Genomic DNA, 19,933 nt, shown 5'->3' on the forward strand with positions numbered 1-19,933 from the left:
GAAGGGAAAGGCGCTGTAACTGTCTAACTCGTATTCAGTGGACACCTGAACCGCGCCGTGAGGGAAGGGAGGAAGGTGGGAGTTAAAGTGGAAAGAGAGGAAGAGGAGCCGTAGTGGAGGGCTACGGAGTAATTTCGACCACCTGGGGATCTTTAACGTGCGCTGACATCGCATAGCACACGGACGCCACTTCGTTTCGCCGCCATCGAAACGCAGCCGCCGAGGTCGGGTTCGAACCCGGGAATTCCGGACAGTAGTCGAGTGTCTTACCACTGCACCACCCCGGCGGCACCGCAACCGCGCCATAAGGGAAGAGAGGAAGGTGGGAGTGAAAGTAGAAAGAGAGAAAGAGGAGCCGTAGTGGAGGGCTACGGAGTAATTTCGACCACCTGGGGATCTTTAACGTGCGCTGACATCGCACAGCGCACGGACGCCTCTTCGTTTCGCCTCCATCGAAACGCAGCCGCCGAGGTCGGGTTCGAACCCGGGTACTCCGGCACAGGGGTCGGGCGTCTTACCACTGCACCACCCCGGCGGGGCAGTGCTCAGAGTTACAGTGCCCAGGCGCACACAGACAGGGGAGAGGGCGCCGCGCCGTTTGGCCAACTGAAGATAATCAAAAGCGCGCCTCCGCGCGAACAATGTGTCTGCGGAATTTTCTCTTCGCTCAACGCTTAACCGAGGGAATCTTCCAGAAAAGGATTCAGTCGCTCCAGCGACATTGGCGACGATGGAACGACTGCATGAAAAGGAGTTTGATAAAGTCCGTCACGATTCCTTGTTAGCAATCTTGCAGATGCAAATATATGCGATATTTTGCTCAAGGGCATAAGGTTGAGCTATACGCCCCATGCATCCTCTGTAGTGGCGCCACTGAAAGCCACCTACCGGCGGCTGCGGGAAGCAGAGGCGGGGCACAGTCCTCGGCTGTCCCATTGCTGCAGACGCGTGGCTGAACGTATAATATGGATATGGGTTTTTATACTGCGGTTCCCTAATGCCACAGCCCTGGTGCATTCCGGTTAAGTTTGTGACTACCAGCTACATACGGCCATAAAAAAACCTTAGCGAAAATTTCGTAATCCACATTGCAGAGGGAAATTGGACGATAATCTACAACAGTCTTCAAGTGATTACTGTCTGCTTTTTGGTATTACTATAGTATGCCTAGAATAGGAAGTGGGAGACAGAAAACCAGCCTCAAAAGATGCTTGGAAAACATCCAGCGAAACAAGTGCAAGGCAGGATCAAAATGTTTTAGGAAACTCGCTACCATCCGGCCGAGGGCATTTCTGACCCTAAAATTTACAAATAGCAGATTTAACCTCAACTAAAGTGATCGGTCCCTCTACTACAGCGCGCTGCTCATCGCCAAGTTTAGGAAAAGCTTTGAGCAAGCGACTGGAATCTCATCTCCTACTTTGGTCCCACAACTCCCGTGCGTCAGTGGAGATGCGGCGGCGCTGGCGACAGCAGTGACTTTCGTGGTGTAGGCAAAAGCACGGGCCGTCTGCATTGGATGCGCGGCGCTTGCTGCGTTTTTGAGCATTATTCCCGATATTCCTGCAATGTGTGGTGCGGTTGTTTTCGCCACAAGGCACAAAAAGAAAGTGGTACCTGTTTTCACTTGTTTCTTGCGGTCGGATGAAGATGAGAGCGAATGACAGAGGCATTGAGCGTGGCAATTGTAGGCCCTTCGGCGACGGATTGCCTTGGCAGCTAACGTGCGTTGCACTTCTGCTCTGAAACTTGATCATTGCAACTCTTAATTGCCGTGATTGTTTTTCGGCCACATAACAAATAGCGCAATAACAAATACCTGCAGCTCGTTCACGTTTTGGTGTATATACTATCAGGCCATAAGAAGTTTAGACGTGATATTTCGTGCGCGTATGATCTTAATCGAACGCAGCTAGGAAACCGCGCTGTGAGTTTCATTCATCTGCGGTACTACCCGTGCACATTTTCGTACAGAAAAGGACACAAAAGCTGCTGCAAAGGCAACTGCAGTTACCTTGAGCGGTCACTCCAGCGCGATATTGCCGAAACAGGCCAATAGTTGCGAAGTAGCTTTTCTCTGTTTTCACTTTCCCGAATTTCAAGGAGTGACGCGCACTTCATCAACGGTCCTAGAAATCGAGTGAACATCGTTAGGATCCGGACAAAGTCAAGCAGCGCTATTTCTCAGAGTATTAAAGTTTAATTTTGAAGGTCATTAAGATCATAATGAACGAATTAATCACGTACAACCAGCTCTGATCGAGCAAGATATTTAATTGTGGTATATGCGGTACATTAAGTTTAATTTCCTAAAGTGGAATTGACTATTAGGGATAAAAAATAAGCCGAATAAGATGACGCGCATTTGAATAAAAATTTCCCCTATATATTAAAAAATGCTCAGCAGATCGCGCAGATTGCGTTGCAAGTGATCGTGGACATCGTGGAGAACATCACTTGTAGCAAAAAAAAAAAAAAAAAATACAGCATTCTTACGAGCCTTCACGTATATATTAACCTGTGAATGACCCTGACTACGTCTGTGCGATATTAAACGATATTAACAGACGTCGAACGTCTTTTTATCGAGCAGGATAAAACAAGTTGGCAGCGCGCCCATTAGGCGAATGTTACAAAGAACTAGAAGATTGGGTTCTTATTCAGTGAAGTTTTATGACTTAAGTTGCTGGTACAGTGAGCTAAAAATATGAGTTCTAGTTCAGTATAGTTGCCGGTAATATTGTTCTTTAGAGTGAAGGTGCTTGGAGCAGCAAAAAAGGTACCCATCAAAATAGTCGTCATATGAAAAACGCACTTCCAATCAATCATATCATCGTCCTTGCATGCCCGGAAGTTGGACAGTGTTCACTATATATTAGTTTTTCTTATGCATTGTGATTTCTCGTTTTCATTAAATTTATTCAGTCACTACAGTCTAACGTTGCTAAGTCGCCCACCGTAGCCGCACGCTGTTGAGGCCACGGAGAAGGAAGTCAATGCAGCTCTCTTCTCCAAGTAATTCCAGCAGTAATCGGCTAGTAAAGAGCTTAACTACTCTCCAAGCATAGACCAAACTATTTCTACGCACAAGCAAAGCTTACGCTTTAGAATATTAGCACGCGCGAACTGCTTTTGAAGGCGGCGTCGCTTGGCACAGTGTAGGCACGCTGCGTTTTGTCTACACCCCTGTCGCTGCCGATCGCAGCGCCACCTTTGTTTACAAACATGACGCTTGCCTATAATAGTCAAAGTAAGAATCTGGCATTCCAAACGCGTCACTGTAGGTTAAACTGCCATATTTAATTTCTAATATTTCCTTGGCAAGATCAGTCTGCATTTCATCACTCAGGCCCTGTCGAGATGGCTGTTCTTCTAGAAACCTATTTGATCTAGACATTATTAGGGCCCCCTTATATCTCTCAATTGAAAATTGTTAAGGTCTGCTTTAACATTCATTTCTTCTGCATAGGCACCAGGACAAATTCTCTCTAGCTCGTGTAACTCGGCGTGCGCCCTAGCTCACGAAAGAGCTCACGAAGCTCCTCAGGTATGTGATCTATACTGAAGCTTCACTGGCCAAATTACTGCACGACCGTGAATGGCTATGTTGTTTTATATTTCCTTATATAGGAAACTTTGCAACGTCAAGAACTTTTCAACGGGAAGAATGTCTCGCTAAATGGCGCCGCCAAGTATCGGATCAGCAAGGACGCCCAGTCGCTGCCGAACTACAAGGAGAATATCGTCCTAAGGTACAGCAAGAAGTCGAAGCTCAGTGAGTTGATGAAAGTGAAGTTAGACCTTAATTTGGCATCTCATCTTCAAGTTGAGACTACGCAACGGCGAACCGCCATTGATCATGTGTAGCAAAGAGAGACCATCACGTCTAGATACACATCATCATCAGCCTGACTATGCCAACTGCAGGGCGAAGGCCTCTCCCATATTTCTCCAATGAACCCGGTTTTGTGCTAGCTTCATCCACTTGACCCCTGCGAACTTCTTAACCTCATCCTCCCACCTAACTTTCTGCCACCCCCTGCTATGCTTTCCTTCCCTTGGAATCCAGTTTGTTACCCTAAGCGACCATCGGTTATCCTCTCTTCGCACTACATGTCCTGCCCATGTCCATTTCTTCTTCTTAATTTCCACTAGAATGTCAGTAACTAGACTTATTTCTCTGACCCACTCTGCAGGCTTCCTATCTCTTAATGTTACCCCTACCATTTTTCGTTCCGTAGCCCTCTGGGTGGTCCCCAACTTAAGTAGAACCCTCTTGGTTAGCCTCCACGTTTCAGCCCCATAGGTGAGTACAGACAAGATGCAACTGTTGTATACTTTCCTCTTGAGCGATACCGGTAAGCTGCCAGTCATAATCTACGAGTGCTTGCCAAATGCGCTCCATCCCAATCTTATTCTTCTTTTTATTTCCTTTTCATTGTCTAGATACAGCACGTCCAAAACTGAGACTGTGGCAAACTACTTTATAGACCACCGATCTGACTTCGCATCTATAAATTAAACAATGAATAAACATGTGCTTTATTCAAATAGTAAACCGCAACATTATCTCAGTGTCTTAACCGCAGTGAAGCCTAACATGTCAAATAACAAAAAGCTCGACCAAGCCAAACCCTAGCTTTCGGCACGTATATAAAATTTGTTTTGCTGCATACAGAGATATCCAGTGCAATAATGCTTGCCATATTGCATGTTCTAACTTCGCATGCTGCCAGTGAAGCAGAGGCGCCAATGATTAAACTTCCGATTAAGTATTTAGTGCATGTAAACATTCAAGGAAGCGTCGCCCGGCGGCTGTGCACATTTCGATGGTCAGCGATGTATTTCAGCAATGCTCGATATATTTTTGTCGTCTCTGAAAAAATCCTGCGTCCTTCTTTGCACTTTTGCTTTGAAGGCTCTTTTTCAGTTGCAAATATGAAGATACACCACATAATAGAACGAGCTGCAGCAACTGTTGAAAGCTCAAAAGCGATGCGATGCGCGTATGTGCATTGCTAGCTAGTCTTACACATCGCTAGCTTAGGCCTATACAAGCAAGAGCCACCTTACCCTCGAAAACGACATAATTGACCTGCCTAGCTGTCTTTCACCACCTGCTTCCGTCGAATGTGGTTGGAATTCAGCCAGTTATCTTTAAAAACTATTAGTTGGAATGGTCTGACACAGAGCAGACGCCAAATACGGTGGCTGTTCTTGATCAACGCTGACGTGCACCTCTTTAGGAACTAAATATTTTATCTGCTTCAGCAAGACAAGCGATTCCACTTGCCTTGGGTGCTGACGAATCAGCGTCCTTTGCTTGCGCAGCTCCTCGAAGCCCTGGCAGAGCGTGAAGACTTTGGCAATGGTGCGCAAGTCACGGGTTAAAAACATATGATAGTTGCGTCCTCGTCTATGTCTTTCAAGAGGTGCTTTATCCAGTGAGCTTCCGATATGTTGGTGTTCTCTCGCTTACGTAAGTCGACATCTTCTGCGTATCCGTAAAGCTTTCGCCCATCTGCAGCGAGAGTTCACGCAAGCGTTGTTTGGCGCGGAGTTTTCTGACTTCTGGACGGCCAAACACTTCAGAGAAAGTCGCTTTGAAGACGGCCCAACTTCGGATGTCCCCCTCGTGGTTCCGGTACCGCAAGTTAGCCACGCCGGTAATATGAAATAGGACATTGTTCGGCATTGTGTCGTCATTCTACTTGTTGTAAAGGCTCACCCGTTCGTAGGAGTTGAGCAAATCTTCTACGTCATAGTCATAGGTCCCGCTGAAGATAGTTGGGTCCCGCTGGCGAAGGCAGCCGGCACGGATGACAGTCGGACCTGCCTGCGCGGCTTGGTGTCTACGGACGGCATCATGGGTGCCAGGAGAGTGTGGCTGCGTAGCTCCAGGATCGATGCACTGAGCCAGCGACTCCACCAAATGTAGGATGCGTATTTATTTAAAGGTATTGGGACAGGGAAGATCAACGGCGAATACAACCCCTAGACAGTCAGATCGAACACGAGGAGCGATAGCAGAAGCGCTGACTGAAATTGCTCTTATTGTGCCCTCAGATAATGGCACATACCCACTAGTGAGATTTTGCGTGGCCTACCCCTTTGCGGCTTTGCGCCCGCCGTGGTGATGCAGGGTGCTCGACTGCTGTTCCCAAGGATGCGGGATCGAATCCCGGATGCGGTGGTTGCTTTTCGGTGGAGGCAAAACGGAATGGCATCCGTGGGCTGTGCGATGTCAGTGCATGTTAATGAACCCCATGTGCTCAAAATTTCCGGAGCCTTTTGAGTATAAAGCTGAAATCTGGGTAAGTTGTAGGCATTTATACTGGGGAACAGCGCAACAAAGAAGGAAAGACATAACAACACGTCCTCTGTGAGAACAGCCTTTGCCTCGTCCTTTTCCCGCCTTTATTTTTTTTGTTGCGCTGTTCCCCAGAATTAATTCCGGAGCCCTGTACTGTGGTGTTTATCACAGCCTGAGTGCCTTTGGGACGTAAACCCCCCCAAACCAGGCTAAACATATGCCTTTGCAACAAAGTAGATTACAAAATGTCGGAGTCCAATAACGTTAATTAATTGGCCATGTCGTGAAAGGCATACCAATCGATGCAGTCAATTTGCTTGCGTATAAACACTGCGGCAATATCGATACCATCATAAGAGAATGCCGAAAATGCCGAAAAATACCATAAACTGCAAAACAATGTCGCATCTCACGGTCATTCGCCCGCCTCCCTAACACCGTCATCTTTGTGTGAAGACTTACCGCCCCAACACCAGGTGATATCGACAGCAAATGAGACCCTTACATCGCCCCACGTCGACGTAATCCAGACGACTGGCGCACATCCGATAACAGGCCTATTTGTTTTGCTTGTTCCTGCGCTGGCCATATCGCATTAATCCCCCTACAGTGGCCCTACAATGGCCTTCCCCTAACAATATTTTGAAAGTATGAAACGTCATTTCCAAGATGCATTTTTTTTAAGCTCACGCAGTGTGCGCAAGAACATCGCCCGCTACTGTGGGTACGATCAGCGCGACCCATAGAAACACAATAGCTAAATTTTTAAAACATATTTATCTCTTATAGAGCACACATGGAGGTGTACGTTCGTTAAGAGTTCGCGTTACCACAGCAAGAGTTGAGACAAATAGTTTAATGACGTTTCAATTGCAATCTATTTTGAAAATGCACGAAAGGAGCAGCGCTTCTTGCCTTATCTTTGTCATTCAAGAAATAAACCGATCTAGCGCAGGATCTGTTCTGTCAGCAAATATCAAAACTAATCTTCGCTAAGAAGGAAAGAGATAAAAGATTCCTCGCGGCACATTGATAGACAGGAACGGTATTTCGCGCAGAGCCGAGTAGCACCGAGCATATAGACGTTGTGATCGATGGCTATGGTAGGAACGCAGTTCACGCTCGTCGGTTTTTCACCGGTGCTGGACTGGAGGCCCCTCCGTTTCGTGGAGCCGATTCCTCGTACTTTGGTGTGCGGCGCGTGCGCTCTGGTGCGCCGTGTGACCGCTCATCTTCCCTGCCAGCACGTCCTGTGTGCGTCCTGTTACGAGCAGTGCGCCAAGGGTGATGCTCGAGTCTGTCCCCTGGACGGCCACCAGTTCCCGGACGAGGGCGTCAGCAAGCACGGGATCGCTCTCGACGCGCTTCTCCTTAATCAGGTGAGTGTGAAGGAATGGATAGGGCGCGCACACTTCGCTTAGAGTGCAGGTGTGGTTTCGGCGTAGACGATCAGTTCGAAAGCTGGAAGCGTATTTCTCAAGAACGCTCACAGCCGCTACGTTGCAGCTTGAGGGGGGCTGACGTTGTTGCGTGGCTTCCTCCTTGTACAATTTGTGCAGGAATCGAAAATTTGAACAAGAACTGGATGTAATTCCCAGCGTATTAGATGCTGCAAACGAATACTTGAAGGCTGCGCATTGACAAGACTATAGTAGTGAAATGCGTAATTTTTTTGTATAGGAATACATTCATGTATTCCGAAAATTGTGGCAGAAATAACTGCTTTCAATCACGCCATGTTTTTGCTATTAATAAGTATAGAATATTGCGAACTTTACTGAACAGTACTATCAGTAGGAAGCCAGCAGAACAGGGCATACAACTGATTTTAAAAACGTAAAGGACTTGAAATGAACAAGTTGAGGACAGTTATTTTAATGAATTTGATGCCGCGACGAGACTGCTCGCCATGGAAATGCTCTTCGTAATGTTCGCACTGCGTGAAATAGACGCTGTAAGCAAAATCCAAAAAGATTTGAGTATCCGGCGTTTTTTTTTTTTTTTTGTCACTAGCGATCCGAAAAAGTTTCAACGGGGGCCTGCAGCCATATAAGCCCCTCCGCCTCTTTCCCCTTTGGCTACGCTCCTGACATTGAAGGCATATACGAGGAACGGTTAGGCAGGGAACACGTCTCATTTGCTTTGACTTCGTCATTAGAGCAGCTCGGATTCGCACCATTTGGTCATCGGGCATCTTTTCAAGAAAATCGAATCATCAGGATTCATTAAACAATAGTAAGAATTTTTGGACGCAAACGACGTTGCGAGGAGGGTGTTTGAAGGGCCGCAATAATGTGTGCGTGGTACAGCAATCAGTTTTATGACTTCGAGCAGGGTATACCCAGAACGATCGAGTGTCGTCACAAGCGCAATTGGCTCTTTTACGAATGTTAAGCAAGCAGATTAACTCGTCACCACCTAGAACTTAAGAAGTCCGGTCCATCACCCTGTTCCAGAAGTGGGCGTCAGAACTACTAGACGGGTGATGAAGAATCGGTAAATGAAACTCTGCGCAAGTGTATGAGTATATATCATGTGGCCAGGGGGCACATCGCAAGCCGAAGAGCTCGATATGGTTACTAGTTACATGGGGGGGGGGGGGGGGTACCTTTTTATGCAGTCGATAGCAAACTCAGCGTATTACAAAGCGTCCTCACTCGTATACAATGAAATATATATGCTACTTGCGAAGTTTGAGTTCATCTTCGTTACTTCGTTCCCGTTAACGAGCTGTTGACTGGGCCAGAAACTCCGAAGCCGAAGTCGCAAAAAGGGTCACACCTCCCCCCCCCCCCCTCCCCTCCCTAGTGTACCCTCATGTATGCACTGCATGAGTCAGGAATAAATATGCATTTGTTGAGCTGTGTACTGTAGAGCACGAAAGAAAAGGTACACAATTAGCATCAGGCATGTGAAGCTCTCGACAACCTTAGTGCCAGACGGCGGATGCCCCTGGACATTGCGCCAGAACGGCGAGATTAGCATACAAGCTAAAGATAAGACAACGAGGCACGTGATGTGCCAAGCATTGGAGACTCATGTCAGGCACCGGCACCAATGCCAATTGCGCTCCCCAAACGCCTACTCCAAATCGCATATGTGATCATTTGTAATATCTCCTTGCATGCTGTCTCTTTCTAACGCTCTACCCCTTCACACATGCTATGGAAGACATTTAAATCTGCTGAATGATCTCAAATTCGGCTAGTTGTAAACTCAGCTATTGTGCCGACGGGGTTTTCCATACGCGTGAACCGAGTGGCTTAGCAGTTCATGTTACAGGGGGGAAAGATACATCTCTATTCTCAGGCGGTGTTGCTCAGATTGGCAGAAGAGCTTTGGAGTACAATAAGCCACAAGTGCAATAAGCCTGCTCATGCATGCGCTCAATCATTGGCCGTAGCATATTGCCTCTTCTCTTTTACTCGCAGGTCAGACGCTGGAACGAACAGTTTGGCTGCAAAGCCGTGATGGCGGCCTCTGACCTCAACGAGCATTTCCACAACCAGTGCTGCCACCACTCTACCTCTTGTCCGAAATGTTCGGCATCCGTTCTCTGCAGAGACGTCAACGCACACCTCAGATCGCAATGCAGACCTCGATCGCACACCCCATCGCCTTCAGGCAAACCAAAGCTGAACGGGAGTGACGATGCGGCGTTAGAATCGTTCCTTGGACTGCTGGACCAACGCACTGCTCAACTAAAATCTGGGATGCAACGGATTCTTGACGACCGTAAAATCTTCAATAAGAAACTCGGTGAAATCTGCAGCAGCATAGAAGCACTGAAGGAGGATGTCAGTCATGGCTCTTTCGCGCAAAACGCTGCTGAACCTACCAGTGCTGATGAGCGTGGTGGTGAGCCGAGTGAATACCTCAGGACGATTTCCAGGAGGATAAGCAAACTAGATCAACACCTCAGTCAGAAACTGAAATGTGCTTATAATAAGATTCGCAAAGGCCTCGCTGGAAATGCTATAAGAATCGACGTGATGCACTCTGAACTCCTAGAAGCAAGTCGAGAAGCCAAGCACTGTCTCGACGCGGCGATAGCTCAAACTTCGTTTCAAACGACCCTCTATCAATTCGTCGTGAAAGAAATACATGACCTGCAGGTCAGTGCTACCATAAATGGGGCGGTCAATTATATGTGTGACCGCGTTTACATTCGAGGCTACTTTATGTCTCCCGGTGTACGCCTTGTGGCACACGCAAACACTGTGGCACTCCATGCTTGGGTTCTGTTGCACAAGGGTGAGATGGACGGTTCTCTCGAATGGCCGTTGCAGATAACCGGCAAGTTGAGTGTCATACATCCCGACACCGGTGAAGTATGGTCCGATAGTTTTATGCTCCCTCCCTGCTGGATGGTTACCGGGCTTCCGGTAAGGGCGAACGAACATGCATTAGGCGCGCCACTACCATCGTTCCTTTTAAATGACCTTCAGCGCGACGGCTTCGTAAAGAACGACTGCCTTCTGCTTAAATATGCACTGATCTGAAGGGAAACTCAGCTCTTTTTTTTGGACGTGGAGAGAGAACTTGCCTTCTGCGTGGACCTGAATCTGCGCTGAAGAAATTTATTTCTTTAAATGTCTGTTCTGGACAAAGCTTTCATGTTGCAGCACTTACGTTTCGAAGATATTTTAGCAATCACAGTTTTACCACAGTGACATTTGTTATATCTAAATCATTTTAAGTACAACTACTGGTTTCGTATGCCCTTTCAGGAAATTCGGCAGAGCTGTTTGACGCTGGCACTTCGTTTACCGCAAGTTGGGCACGGGACTCGGTAATAACATGTCCCTCGCTGATTTGCTGTTTCTTAAAGGGTTCTCTATACCTTTAGGACTCTCTCGTTGCACAACTTTCTCGGATAACGTGGCCCATCGCGAGTGCTCTTTTTTTTTTTTCTTATTCTCTGTGGCGTTTAGCTTTTACTTTTACATGTTTTTCTCCACAAAATTTTAAATCATCTTGCAGCGCGCTTTGCATGCTTGACAGCACAGAAGTCCCCCTGATTTCATTTCAGCGGACGAAAGCAGAAGTTAAAATTCTGATGGCCCTGACGCGGAAATAATGGAAGCTTTCTGCCTGGCCAAAGTATTCGCCCCACGGCAACTGTGAGCAGTGTTGGACTCTTGTGCTCCGCCTAGGTTGGCGAACCAAATACTTTTTCCCACTGCAATCCAGTTTGCTCCTTAATTTCGACTTCACTTCTGGGCTCGTGTGACAAAATCGGCGCCGCACGTTTTTTTTTACTCAGCTCAAGGGAAGCGCGCGCGTGGCGTCGCGTAGAGGGTTCCAGAAGTTAGGAGAAATTTCTCCTTTTCCGCGTAAGAAGAGCTCGTAGCCTGGCGGGCATCGGCGTCACCCCATCCTCATCACTTGGCGGCGGCGGTGACTCATTCGGTCGGAGAATCAACCGATTTGTCCAGAAGCCTTCGACCGAAGCTGATCAATCACGACGCGTGTCTCAGCGGTATAGAATGCAGGACACTTCTAGGCTGAAAGTTACGTATATGTGCAAGGCATGCCTTGGCGCTTTATAACAGACTGACGCGGTGCTCCCTATTTATTTAGGGCGCGTCGCTTCGGATAGTTAGCCAGTCAGCCAGTGCTATAGCCAGTGTTGAAGCGAGTGTTGCAGTGGCATTGCTCGGCTGCCGAGGTCAAGCCGCTGGACAAAGGCACGTCTACAGGACTGCACCATCATGACTCTCCTTACGTCGGTCTGCGACAATGCCCAGTGACCAGTTTAGTGTTTTTGCTTTGACTCTCTAGTGCATTGTGTGATGTTGTAAAGGCTCTGTGTTGTATTAGAGCCTTTTTACTTGCATGATTTGCATTGCTTTTTTCGTGAGCTTCTCTTCTGATTATTTTAAGTATTAGTGTGATTTCCTCTGTATCGTTTCTTGCTCTATAAAGTTGGTTGGTTGGTTGGTTCATAGGAAGGGAAAGGCGCAGTATCTGTCACACTTGCTCTGTGGACACCTGAACCGCGCCGTAAGGGATGGGGGCCTCGGCGGCTGCGTTTCGATGGAGGCGAAACGAAGAGGCGTCCGTGTGCTGTGCGATGTCAGCGCACGTTAAAGATCCCCAGGTGGTCGAAATTACTCCGCAGCCCTCCACTACGGCTCCCCTTTGCTCTATAAAGTCTGTTTCGCTTTTTAATTCTGACTCCGACGCTTAATCTGGCTTGAACTTTTTTTTTTTTTGTAAGGGTCTGCAACCTTTGTCAGGCCCTTGGTACCTTTAGTCCCAGCCTCCCGTCGTAGAGACGAGAAATAAAGCTTAATCAATCAATCAATTAATTAATCAAACTGGCCACCAAACGGCCACCCCCTTCTCCCACTACATGTAGCTGTCTTCCGGTCGAGCTTGTCACAAAAAGACAAGGGAATCTCCTTTGAGACCGGAACAGCTATTCCATTGCACTCTAGGTGTGTCTGGGAGTGTGTGCACCAATAATGGCGCTAATCAACCTCAGGTGGTCGAAATTTCCGGAGCCCTCCACTACGGCATCCCTCATTATCCTGAGCCCCGCCGGGGTGGCGCAGTAGTTACGGCGCTCGACTACTGTTCCCAAGGGCGCGGGATCGAATCCCGGCCTCGGCGGTCGCTTTTCGGTGGAGGCGAAAAGCAAGGCGCCCGTGTGCTGTGCGATGTCAGTGCACGTTAAAGAACCCCAGGTGGTCAAAATTTCCGGAGTCCTCCACTACGGCGTCTCTCATAGCCTGAGTCGCTTTGGGACGTTAAACCCCACAACCCAACCCAACCCCCTCATATCCTGAGTCGCATCGGGATGTTAAACCCCACAAACCAAACCAAACTCTCTACAGCTCAACTGCTTTATTGAATAGTTTATTGAATAAATACTTCTCAAGCTGGCATGCCTATGACTGTATCATGCTTAACATTATGCTGTCATTAAATGAAAGTATTGCTAGTATCACAAAGAAATAAGAAGCCTCATGAAATTGAAGTATATTTCTGCTGTATTGAAAGATGCGAATACATTAGCACAACAGCATTAGACAAATACCGACACAGCGCATTAAAAAATTGGCACAAATGTGCCAAATTTTGTTTAACACGGTGTTGGTCTATAATTTGCCTCCCATCGTTAGCCTCTTGCCGACGTTCGTTGCAGTGAAAAAACTACGAGGGACTTAAGCGACTAAAGTAGTGAGAGGCGAAAGCCTGAGAAGTCTCATCTTGTCTAGCGTTCCTGCTATCTGCAATCCCGCACTTGAACGTGCGCCAAGGAACGCCACGTGACAGCCGCCGCAAAAGCGGGACACACTTTGTTCACGACAGTCCACTTTGTTCGTTTCACCTCCATCGAAACGCAGCCGCCGGCGGTCGGTATTGAACCCGCGTAATCCGTCACAGTGGTCGGGCAAGTTAGGTTTTGGGGAAAGGAAGATGGCAGGGGACGGAGGGTGGCTGTTCCTGGCCCTGATGGGGCTGGGACAGGTAAGGTCATCGCCACTTGCGGCGGGGGCTTGCCTGCCATCGAATTTTTATCTGTTGTAGACCGTCATTGCACCCGCCACCGCTTCGGTGATGGACGACGGCTGTTGCGGCGCGCGTCTTTCTTTCCCTCTTCTTTTTCTTTATTTTCTCTTCTGTCCGCACGAGGCAGCGGACGGATGCTTGAGCACGCAACATAAAAACTACCTAGAATGAAAACATTTGGGGACAATTAAGTCATTGTCAAACTATAATGCATTGAGAGTAAATGTCTTTAGTATAGCGCGCATTTCTGGGAATTTAAAGCTACCCGTTACAACAATGGTCCAGCTTATGGAAAAAGAAAATGGTTTGTTCTTGGATAAGTGTACAGTTTTACAAAGTTGTTGACTCTAAATTTCGACGCTTATATCTTTATACGCGTCCGATTGCAGCCTGTTTGTGCACTGCTTTCTTCTTCCCAGACCTTCATTTATTTCTGTTATTGCCTTTCATATATCTCCATTTTTTTTTTCGTCTTTAGCGGCCTGCTTTCTTCTCCGTCGTGCGTTTACCGTGCCGCACGAAAATAGTTTGCGCGTAAAACAACGGAATATACCATTGTGGATTGTTTTTATAATGGGGTTACTGTGGCCAGCTGCGTTAGTCAGCGCTCGAACGCACGTGTTGCATGTTTGGCTTCTTCATTCTGTCTCCACAGCACCCTCTTTTCAAAACGAGTACATTTCTGGGCGTCAGTTAGGTGCTTTAGGAATTCTAAAGCAAGGAGTAGGGCCAGTGAAGCGTGCTGTGCGAGTCTGAATTTGTACGCCCTCTCCAAGCTGTTTTCTACGGAGCCCAACTCCTGCCACGTTGCTTCCCCGAGGTGTTGCCGAAGCCCAAAATGGAAAATAAATTAGGCGATTGCTAACAGTGCTGAGCCGCGTTAACCGGCATATTTGTAAAATCTTGTCGCGAACAGCTCGAGACGACGCACAAGCAAACAGAACGTTCAGTGCGCGCGGTATCCACCCCGCCTATAGTGAACTAGAATACTCTAGTGGCGCGAACGCAGGCGCACGCCAACGGAACAGCTGAAGCAAAACGGCTCGCCTCCCGCAAGGGGCGCCGCGGCGCCTTTTACTAGCCCCGAAACGCTGCCTCTGTGCTGCTGGCTGAGGGCAGTCGGAACGGACGCGGCATTCTTACGCAGTCTACTCATAGAGAAAGGGATTGGTCTACTTGCGGACTCGGCCTGCGTACGAGGACTGTGGACGCGGTCTGCGGACAGAAATCTGTGATCATAACGAGGTAATGCTTTAACACTAATAAATCGTCTCTTGTGTGCTGTCGGTATGATTTTAGTGCTATGTAGTCCGCACTGTGTGGCACGATGTCGAAGAGGAAGACGGACTCTCAGTGCTTTGCGCCGGGCTGTCGGAGCATTTACCCGGGCGCTCCTAGGGCGTCTCTGTTCGCCGCCGCTCCTAGAGACGATGACCTCAGGAAAAGGTGGGAGCGCAATCTTCATAGGGAGTACACACCACTGACAGATTCTTCAGCGGTCTGCGAGCGCCACTTTGAGCCCGAATGCATATTTCGGTACTACGTGCACATGATAATTTCTTTTTATTTATTTACAAAATACTGCGGACACTGAGTCCAAGCAGGGTGGGTGAACAAGTCAATCAAGGCACAAAAGAAAACGCAACACTTCAAAAAAGACAACACAGTATAGCAACAATTGGTTAAAACTCATGGGACAATGGATTAACTAGCTGATTCTAATCTGTTACTGTGCGTGGAAAGAACGAAAATTTGTGTCTGTTCTAGCGAATATAGGAGTTAGGGAACTGGGATGGTGTTGACGAGTTTGTCTGGTTGGTGCCGGCGTTAAGTATGATGACGGATCCAAACCGAGTTTGTTATGTAATACCTGATAAATAAATTCTAATCTAAGCTTTCTTCTTCGATGTTCAAGTAGTTCTATTTTATTTGTCTCCATTAAAGTGGTTGGGGAGTCAGGCCTTGCATATTTATTGAAGATAAACCTGACAGCTCTTCTCTGTATTCTTTCCAGATTTTTTACATTAGATTTAGTATACGGGTCCCACACTATGCATGTACTATGCACTATGCATGCATATGCATGCATAAATGGCTCCGAAGTGCGACTTCCTCGTGGAAAACCTTCTCTGGCACCTGATGCGGTGCATATACACTCCTGCCTGACTGCCCCTCTTACCTTTCTGTGCGAAGCAACGTCGTGCTAAGACATGCCGGAAATTGGGTTGGGAATGTTTGAATTCTGGGTAAAAGTGAATCAAATGCGTTTCAGAGGCCGCTGAGCCGTTTCAGAAAAACAAAATAAGTATATGTATATGAGCGCAGGTGCACGCGGACAGATGAATCGTATAGTTCACCATATGCGCAGTTAAAGTGAATTAGAATATTGTCCGCCGGTAAACAAATTTAGCCTGAGAGGTGCATGATAACGGACATCCAGCAACAAATCAAGCGTTTCGTATCACCCCTTCATTGTAGCAGACAACTCAGAACGGCGCAATTTTTCACCACTGCTGAACTGCTCAGAAAGCCAAGGTACAAAAAATTGCTTACATAATTACACTGAATCTAGGTAATACAGCGGCATGCAGGATTATTTACTAAAGAAGCATAAATACACCACAATGGGGCAACGACAAAGAGAAACACGCACAAGTGTCTGAAGCAGCCGCTAGAAGAAGTTGCAGTGGCGCCATCTCGTCGTGGTTTCTACGCCAAAGAGCACGCCTTCACCTCTCCGTTGCTTCCGACGCGTTTCGGCGCCGCCACCGGCGTCCTTCCTGCTGCGCGCCATTCATTTGTCGGACGCCGTTTGCAACGCCGTCCAACCAGAGCTCGAATTTCACATACGCCGTGTCATGAATCGCCATAGGCGCTCTCTCTCTTACTTTCCCCGTCTCCGATGTTGCGTTGTGCGTGCTGCCCCGCCGGGGTGGTGCAGTGGTAAGACGCCCGACTATTGTGCAGGAGTACCCGGGTTCGAATGATAAGGGTAGCCCCGATGCCAAGAAACATGGACCCTCGGCTCCACGCGGACAGACGTGAGGCAAGGGTGAAAGCTTTGGAAAGAAGACTCCAGAAGAAGGAGTGATGTATGTGGACGCAGCCACGTACGAAAAGGACAGACAGAAGGCAGTTGCGACGGTGGTCAACTCCAGACACAAGGAGGTTGCAAGCGCATCGATCAGAGACTGCTCTGTAACGGAAGCGGAAGAAGTTGCCGTGGCTCTAGCGGTGGTGGAAGGCTTTCGTAAAAGACGGTCGCTAACAATTCAAACCGACTCTCAAATGGCTTGCCAGAATTTTAGAGACGGCAGGGTGCACAAGGCTGCCATGCGTATGCTACTTGAGGCGGCTTGTGATGAAATAAAAAACGCTGAAGGAGTGATCAGACCTTACAGCACAGTATCATATGGGTGCCGGGACACGCAGGAATGGCGGGAAATCAATAGGCGGATCGGGTAGCTCGAGGATATGTACGGTGCCGAGCTCCCGGACCATCCGATCTTGAAGAACCTACGTCGGTGCCTTGCGAGTACTCGGCGATACTTGCATATTATAGGGGGGCGAGACGTAGGCGCCACCGCATAAAGATCTCAACAAAGAAGAGGCGGGTATGTGGCGAAAACTACAGACAGGGACGTTCTCGAATCTGTACGTACGAAACATTATTAACCCCACGGCATATCCGCCCTTATGCCCGTGGTGTGGTGAAAAACCCACGATGTATCATATAACATGGACGTGCCAAAATATTGACGTGGTAAACGTCATACCCTAGTGCGGAGCAATGGGGATTCCAGGTCAGGCAGCAGGAGTGAGAGGCCGCGCGTTCGTTGAGCTCCGTCGAACGCAGCTGTTCAAGTCCAAGTTTCGACCTACGGCGTGCATTATACCGCTGGATTCGACTACACACGTTAAGTGGAGACCGCTAGTTCGGAGGTAGGCACACTAATTTGCCTACTTTTCGGCGGCCCATGCGGGACCGCTAGGCCTACCCGTAGGCTTAGCAGAAGAAAGACTCTCTCGGCGGCGGGAGCCACAGAAGAGCATGAGCAACGCAATGGAGCTGGTGGAGGGAGAGACTATCGACCCCGCGGAGCTAACTAAGGGTACGTGGTTTATTACGAAAAAGAAAGGCCGCGTAGTGCCCCTCGAAGAGGAAACGCGAACCGCGACCAAAGATGAAGAGCGGCGGACTACAGGTCACAAGGCCGCCATCGGAAGAAAGCTAGCGGCAAAATCGGTAGAGAAGCAGTCCGTGCAGATACCGAAGGACGCCGAAAAAATAATAATACGCCCCCGGGGCGGAGTCAGCCGCCTAATAGAAGGTGGAATGATTGAACTGGCTGAATCGATCGCCCGCGCCGCCGGCATCGAGCTCAAGGACGCCGAGAACGACATCTTCTCGGCAAATACAAAGCAACAGTCCATACTAATCGCCACTACTAGCGAAGAGCGTGGAAGAAGGTACGCGCCTTTGCGCGCAGTTCTTTGCGGCAGCGAAAATATAGAAGTAAAGGCCTATCCCGCTATGCCTGAAGATTGCGGCAAGGGAGTCGTGCACGACGTCCCCCTACGCTATTCCAACGAAGAGCTATTGGAGCGAATACGCAGGAGAAAGGAGAACCCTTCAGTGCTCGGTGTTCGCAGACTGGGAGCAACCTCCAAGACAATACTAATCCTCTTCGAAGATCAGAAGGTACCGCGCTGGGTGTACCTATCTCCTTTCGCGCAAAGATGCGTCTTGTACAAGAAGAAATATGAAGTTTGCCACGCGTGCGGGCGCATGGGACACCGAGACGACGTCTGTCCGGATCCGACGAATAAAAAGTGCCGCGGATGCGGCATGGAAAACCCGAAAGAAGGTCATCTGTGCGAACCGAAGTGCCAGCTATGCGGAAAGAATCACCTCCTCGGCGACAAGCGATGCCGGGAGATATATAGAACCCCATACATCACCAAAAAAAGACGTTGGGAGAAAAAACTGGGTCAGCAGGAACAACTGAAAATGGCTGATGCAACGCAAAACTGCGAGCGAGAGGGACGCTCAAGAACCAGAAATGGTGAAGAGGACCCCCGGCTACTAAGAAGGAGATCGAGATCAAACAGCAAGGACTGCCACCACTTCACAGCCAAAGAGGGGGACTTCCCAAGGCTGGAGGAAGGAGCCACCGCCAACTCTACGCGACGCCGCTCGAGCTCCGGTAACAGGGACCGATCCAGCTCTGGACGAAGGCGCTCCAGTTCGAGGACCTTGGCCGACTCATCCACTGCCAGCAGCTCCGGGTGCTTTACACGGGACCCCAAGACGTCGTGGGGACCACCTGCACGCAGACGCAGTCCGAGCGAAGATCGAAAAACGGTAAGCTTCACGGTTAGCAGTTCCCAGGTAAATAGGGAGGCAGACGAGAGAACTAAAAAAACTAGAAAAAGAGAATCGAGAGCTCAAGAGCATGCTCAGCACGCTCACTACAGAGATTCAAAATTTAAGAATGGAAAAGAGTACCACCCCCCCCCCCCTCCTCCACCGAGGAACCAACTGGTACCCCAAAAACAGGTACAGAAACAGATGCCCTCTTCCCCGCCTACAAAGGTCGTAGTCGCTCGCCCTGAGCCGAGGAATAATGAAGAGGAGAAAATGATTCCTGAAACAATCAGGCCACCCCCGCAAAAACGTAAAGGGGACGAGACGGATCCGCTGGTGGCATTAGAAAGGAGACTGGACGCTAAATACGAAGCAAGATTTGAAAGAATCGAGACCCTCCTCACCCAATTAATGGGTGCGGTAAATCAAATGCAGACGCAATTCACCGCGATGCAGAACGCCTTCACCGAGAGGCTAACTACATTAGAAAAGACTGTGACCCAAATTCAACAAAATGGACAGGCGCAGTAAAAATGAAGACTCTCTGGTGTGGCAGTGGAACTGCCGCGGCTTCCAACGAAAGCGAGCGCTCTTGCAACAGCACTTAGAGCAGAGCGCAGAAAAACCTTTAGCTATAGCCCTTCAGGAAACAGGAAAAGGTCTACCAAAATTATCGGGATATCAGGCGTTCCACGGTGACCGGGGAGAAAAATCCCGCGTCTCCACGCTAG

General features: G+C 48.6%; 1 protein-coding gene across 1 annotated transcript; it reads left to right on the forward strand.

The window, feature by feature from the left end:
- The first annotated feature begins 4,354 nt into the window (after positions 1-4,354).
- On the forward strand, positions 4,355-13,272 carry LOC146173533 (uncharacterized). The gene is made up of 2 exons (XM_084583470.1): positions 4,355-7,692; positions 9,745-13,272. Exons 1-2 carry the CDS (start codon positions 7,408-7,410, stop codon positions 10,813-10,815), a joined length of 1,356 nt encoding a protein of 451 aa, XP_084439596.1. The 5' UTR covers positions 4,355-7,407; the 3' UTR covers positions 10,816-13,272.
- Positions 13,273-19,933: the final 6,661 nt, after the last annotated feature.

Source organism: Amblyomma maculatum, chromosome 11 (assembly GCF_055883805.1).
Source record: "Amblyomma maculatum isolate TAMU_Amacu chromosome 11, ASM5588380v1, whole genome shotgun sequence".
In the NCBI taxonomy this organism is placed as follows: domain Eukaryota; kingdom Metazoa; phylum Arthropoda; class Arachnida; order Ixodida; family Ixodidae; genus Amblyomma; species Amblyomma maculatum.

What these genes read in the sequence shown, in the direction of transcription:
- LOC146173533 (XM_084583470.1), top strand. Translation starts at nt 7,408, where the DNA reads ATGGCTATGGTAGGAACGCAGTTCACGCTCGTCGGTTTTTCACCGGTG. An exon ending in ACGCGCTTCTCCTTAATCAG is followed by an intron (nt 7,693 to 9,744) that starts GTGAGTGTGAAG and finishes TTTTACTCGCAG; the next exon opens with GTCAGACGCTGGAACGAACA.